This window comes from Nannobrachium achirus, assembly GCF_963921795.1.
Source record: "Nannobrachium achirus genome assembly, chromosome: 24".
Classification (NCBI taxonomy): domain Eukaryota; kingdom Metazoa; phylum Chordata; class Actinopteri; order Myctophiformes; family Myctophidae; genus Nannobrachium; species Nannobrachium achirus.
In genome coordinates this window covers 36,976,730-36,982,729 of record NC_137831.1, presented here as the reverse complement: position 1 = coordinate 36,982,729, position 6,000 = coordinate 36,976,730, and the positions used below count along the sequence as shown (strand labels likewise).

Here is a 6,000-nt window from a genome sequence, read left to right as displayed (position 1 = left end):
TTGTGCAAATTCATATTTTTTTCAATGGCTTCAGGGGTACTCTTATTCTGGAGAGATCAACCACCGGAAGTAATAGATTTGCCAGCCTACCTAGATTTGCCAAAGGAAAGGCTATGAAAGCATCTGACGCTCGGTGGATGAAATTGAAAGTTCAGATTCCAGTATACAAACTGTTTAATCGTAACTCTTCAGAGAAGAGCAGGAAAAGACAAGATGGCGGGTCGCTCTGTCTCATATTTTTACTTCCAAGTCACTCTGTGGACTCTAAAGTCATGGATGGTGATTTATCTCTACATGTTATGGATCAACTGTTACAGCGCTTCTGTCACAGGTTTGTAAAGAAACCTTTAATACAACACATCTGTCACAGGTTAACTTTTAGGTTATTAGCAGGAAACCGCTCCCTCCGCTAATAGCACCCACTGGGTGCGTTCGGAAATGGAAACAATTTGTGCGTCGCCTCGGAAAACACAATGAAGTTGATCAAATAGAATCCATTTCTGATACATGCATTTCGTCAATTTCTTGCTTCAAATTAAAATTATGTATTCGGCTATGTGTGTGTGACGGTGTAGTACAGGGGTCAACAACCTTTTTGAAATGAAGTGCCATGTTTTTAGTTAATGACAGTGACACCCCATCTTGTCAGGACATTGTTAACGATTATAGACTTTAGAATTGTATGCAGGATGTAATTTGTTGCAAATTAGGTGATTTAATTTAAAGACCATGTTTAAAACAATATTTTATTTTAAAATATCCCCTCTTCTGCCAGTGTGCTAATGATCACCCTCACCTCTGCCAATGTTCGCGCCCTGCCTAATATTGCCCCGTAATAGTGATACAATACGTATCACGATTGATTGATTGATTGATTGATTGAAAAGTTTATTAGCAGTTTGCAATAGAAAAAAGTATAGTTTCATGACAGCACAAATCACTGGTACAAGATCAACTAAAAGGAGCGACCATGGTAAGCTTTACAGCTTATTTACACAGGAACCACTTTATGTATCTCAAATAACATTGAAAGACAGACGGATAGAGTATTTTGCATAGGATAACATCAATTACAAAAGCAGAAAGAAAAAAAATGCGATAAAAACAACAGATGGGGGCCTTAGCCCATTTACAAGTCACTAGTAGCAGCCATCTGAAGGTGAGTTCAGACCAATTTTGAAGGAGGTTATAGGGAGTTGCACTCCTTTGAGGCTTGCAGAAGGGAGTTCCACATGTTGGGTATAGGGAAGAGCCTGCACGATTGTAACGTTTTTCACATTTCAATATTTTACTCAGAGATTCTTTTACCTACATAGCCAATATTCAGGCAAAGGACCTACACATGTCTGCTATCATAAACCACTTCAAGTTTTTCAATTGATAAAACAGGTCATGAGTTATTAAAACGAGAGTGGGCGCTGTTCCGATGTTACATTTGAAGCCCACATGGGATTCATTGTAACAGCATGATTTACAAATGTAACACAGCTAAAGAACCGCATTAAACAAATATTTTTTTGTTTAAATCAATTATATTTCATTCAAGCAACTCTTTTACATTGTTTTCATACCAAGGGTGTGATAAGATACTATAACATACTTTAGGAATATATTAAATATTACAAGATGTACCAGTTTAAGCGTTTGAGTGAATTCCATGGGAAAATACATTGATTACCTAAATAAATAGCAAGTTTGATTAATGCAACATGTTATACATCCCTAATCTGACTTAAAATACACTGTAATTGAATGTCAGCTGACTGAACACAATATTGGCCAATATGTCAAATATTTCAATATGATATTATCATGTTAAATTGTGTTACAATTGAACCGTTTTGGCACCCCTGCTTTGACGTTGCCTACAGAACAGAACTAAAATACATGGCAAGTTAAAATGATGTAAACTAATGAAGAACAGATACATTCAGACAGCCATCTAGATTTTATCTCAGCAACATTAAAGAAAAGATTTGCAGACCAAAGATACTCAAGGTGAAAATGTTTACGCATTTTGAAAAATACCAGTTTTTCTGCAATAACTCGGTCTAGGCTGGATACAAATAGGCTACGTCTTACTTCCTGGAGACGTTCATTACTTTTTTTTTTCTTTTTTTTTTTTTTTTCTTTTTTTTTTTGGAGACGTTCATTACGGCCCTGTCACATACTGATGCGATGACGTCATGATGGCATTGACCAATCAGGAGATAATGTGCTTGTTACAATTATGAAGCGTTTGAGGCGGCTGGCTCTCCCCATAGCTGGAGAACAAATTAGATCCTTTTATCAAACATATAATTTTCGGAATGTCTGAGTGAGTGTCTGTCTGTCTGAGGGGGTCGGTTGTCTGGCCCTGTTACAGATTTTGTCCAAAAATCATGCAGATCGGTACACAGTATCTCTGTAGCCATTAAACGAAACAGGTATTTCTTACATTGATGCTCCTACATATTATCATGCAAGCACCAGTTAAAGTTACTTTCCATCCCTCATATACTGTATGCACAGTGCACATCCCATAACCCACCCACTGTACATCATTTCAGAGCTCATATCTTTGAATGGGTAAGGGCTAGTATTGTTAAATCTAGGTTGAACATGATTAGTGGAGCTGCCTCTGGTGTTGTGATAGTGGACATCCTTGACCTGTAGGAAGTAGTTTGTCAGGTACATGGGTATCTTATCTTGTACACCATGCAGGCCCATTGCAAGATGCTGTACTCTGTCAGCTACTGTAAGCCAACCCACACTTACCGTAGTCCGAGAAGGAAGACCAAGCACAACCCTAATCAGTTTGTTCTGGGCTGTTTGGACTGGAGCTTTAATTTTAAGGCTGGGCATCGTGATGCCATACAAGGCTTCCGTGATCAATGAGGGGCCCAATAAGAGCACCGCCTATAGAGTCTTTTGTGTTTTAATATTGATCAGCGGGGCAACCCTATGCAAGAAACAAATTTGTTGGTTGACTTTTTTGATTAGCTTGGTAAGCCATTACCATTTTTTCACTGGAAAAGTTAGCCTCCAGGATGCAACACAGGTAGGAGATGTCGTTTTTTCTTGTTATCACAGTGTCACCTACTTTAATTGTGAAGTTCTCGACTTTGCTGGGTTTCTGACTAGATCCAAAGAGGATACATTCAGTATTACCAAGGTGAATCGATAGTCTGTTGTCAACAGCAAGCTTATGCTTAGATGATTTTTATTTATATTTGGTTAAATGTGAGCAATGTTAAAAATTAAACTGAAGTGGGGAGGAGGCTTCACTTCCGCTTTAACCATTAACTCGATAAAGTATATGTAACAGGGTTAGAAATATCTTTGTATTAATTTCTACAAAATCCTCTATATATTGTAATACTACTATAGTAATAGAGCCACCTGGTGGAAGAAAAGCGCAGCTGCATGTAGCCTAGTGTCGCTCTGTGCACATGCACCATAGTTTGCCTCAGTAAAGGAAGTGAATCCTTGCTGCAGGTAGGGTCTATGGGTAAGGTGGATGAGAACTTGGTTGTAAACAATACAAATATATTTTCGTGCTTTATATTAATCTTTTGCACTTTTTGTTACATGTGTGTACAATGCTGTATATGCTGCTGTGCTGTTGACCAGACCATGACCTGTGTCATGTATTAATGTGTTTAAACCAGGTAGGCTTTGATTAATATCAAACATTGTTGTGTTGCAATTCCAGCATTGTGGATTTGCGTGTGTTGAGGCGTTTTATTGTCTTAATAGTGTGTCATGCTCCATTTGTGAAATTTAAAGAATGTTCTGTTGGCAATCCACCACTTTGCAAATCCCGCCCCATTCTGCCCTGTTACTATGCTGGGACATATGACCCTGGGCAGATTGTTTTTATAGTGGCAGTGAATGGGATTTTTTTATGTTTTCATAGCCTCATTACAGCTATATAAAGTACCAAAGGAAAAACATCTAGGTGATATTAATAAAAAGGGAAGACAAAGGTACAGTAGTTACATTGCAAAACAGGGGGTTTACCCGAAAATAAATGTTTTAATTAGTTTAATCCCAGTGGGACAGAATCCTCTTTGCAGATTCTTTTATAGTGGTAGTGGATGGGATTTTTTTTTTCTTCATAGCCTCATTACAGCTATATAAAGTACCAAAAAAACCACATCTACGTGATATTAATAAAAAGGGAAGAAAAAGGTACAGTAATTACATAGCAAAACAGTAGTTTTCCCCCGAAAAATAAATGTTTTAATTAGTTTAATCCTCTGGATCAGAGATAGAAAGAGAAGCGCATTGCATCTTGGGTACTAGGAAGAGGACAGAGAGAATGTTTCTCCTCACATAATAGGCTGGCTTTTCGTAATTCTGCCCATTTAAATTACTAGAAGCTGGGCCGCCCTTCGGGCGGCCCAGCGTCTAGTCGGCGACCTGGCCAACTCGGAACAATGTAAATAGGGAATGAATGCCCCGCCCTTTAATGCAAACCCCATTATACCTGTTTTCATAGGACCCGTTTTGACCATTTGTCTGCCTGTGTCCATTTTTGCCCATATATGGAGATATCTGTATCTGTCTGTCGGTGTCCATTTTATGTCCATATATGGAGATCACTGCAGTTATAGTTCTGGGTCCATTTTATGCCCATATATGCCCATATATGGAGATATCTGTCTATCTGCATCCATTTTATGCCCATATACGGAGATCTCTGTATCTGTCTGTCTGTGTCCCTTTTATGCCCGTATATGGAGATCTTTGTGATTCTGCATCCATTGTATGCCCATATATGCCATATATGGAGATATCTGTTTATCTGCGTCCATTTTATGCCCATATATGAGATTTCTGTCGCTTTTTCAAACAATCGTGGGTCGGGTCGGGTTGAGGCCGAGCACTGCACTACCTGCTGCGGTGGGGAACGCACGTGCCGAATTTGAAATAGGGAATGAATGCCCCACCCTTTAATGCAAACCCCATGAATGCCCCACCCTTTAATGCAAACCCCAATATACCTGTTGTCATAGGACCCGTTTTGACCATCTGTTTGTCTTTGTCCACTTATGCCCATATATGAAGATCTCTGCACACACAGTACCGGTTGCGGAAAACTCTGATGTCAGACTTTATGCCCATATCTGGAGAACGCGCGTGCCGGTGGGAAGAAGGGTTCTCGAGATACGCGGATTACATACATACATACACATTCACAGAGATTTTGTGTTGACTCATGTGGCGTACGTGATGTCAGAGCCTTTTATGAAGTGATGTCACAATGACTCAGCGCTTGCGCCGATTTCCTCCGGAACAGCCTGATGTCAACAATCAGCTCCGCATAAGGAGATTCCGAACGTTTCGCGCCGGTTTCGGAAAACCGCGAGTCGGGTCGGGTCGAGGCCTGGCACTGCACTCCGCGCGGCGGCGGGGAACGCGCGTGCCGAATCTGAAGCCGGTGGGACGAACGGTTCTCGAGATACGCGGATTACAAACAAACAGACAGAGATTTGTCGCATTTATAGATAGATATGTACCCAATCGTGACTCTTAGACCATTGATAAGGTCCATATGAACTAGTTTGTTGAAGCTTATTCGTTATGATGAGCGAGATCGCTTGACGCTTGCCGTCGCTATCACCGTACCGGCCGATCTCCGTGTCGCGCACTGCGGACAGTTGTTGAAAGCCACATTCAATATTCTCCACTGCACAAACTCCACCCCCGATAGCAAAAAGTGAATGTTTTTTTCTGGTTGGCCAGTCAGGGAGTCTCAGGGACCAATCAGAAGGCTGACAAATGGTGAATTAATAATATAAATATGAAAATAGCTCTCACTGGATCAGGTGCTCTAGAAAGAAATGTATTACATTACCACTATACAATCTTATGTCAGTAGTTTGCCTCAGCAAAGGAAGTGAATCCTTGCTGCAGATGTGTGTACTACTGTATGCTGCTGTGCTGTTGACCAGACCATGACCAGTGTCATGTATTAATGTATTAATTAAGGCTTGTCAACTCTCCTGGATTTCC

The 6,000-nt window shown here is 40.2% G+C and overlaps 1 protein-coding gene across 1 annotated transcript in view; it reads left to right on the top strand.

The window, feature by feature from the left end:
* The first annotated feature begins 215 nt into the window (after nucleotides 1-215).
* LOC308309316 (NACHT, LRR and PYD domains-containing protein 3-like) overlaps nucleotides 216-6,000 on the top strand; it is a 37,164-nt gene continuing 31,379 nt past the window's right edge. The window contains exon 1 of the mRNA XM_080754866.1: nucleotides 216-331. Coding sequence (XP_080610992.1) covers nucleotides 277-331 — 55 coding nt within the window. The 5' untranslated portion in view covers nucleotides 216-276. The remainder of the gene's footprint in view (nucleotides 332-6,000) is intronic.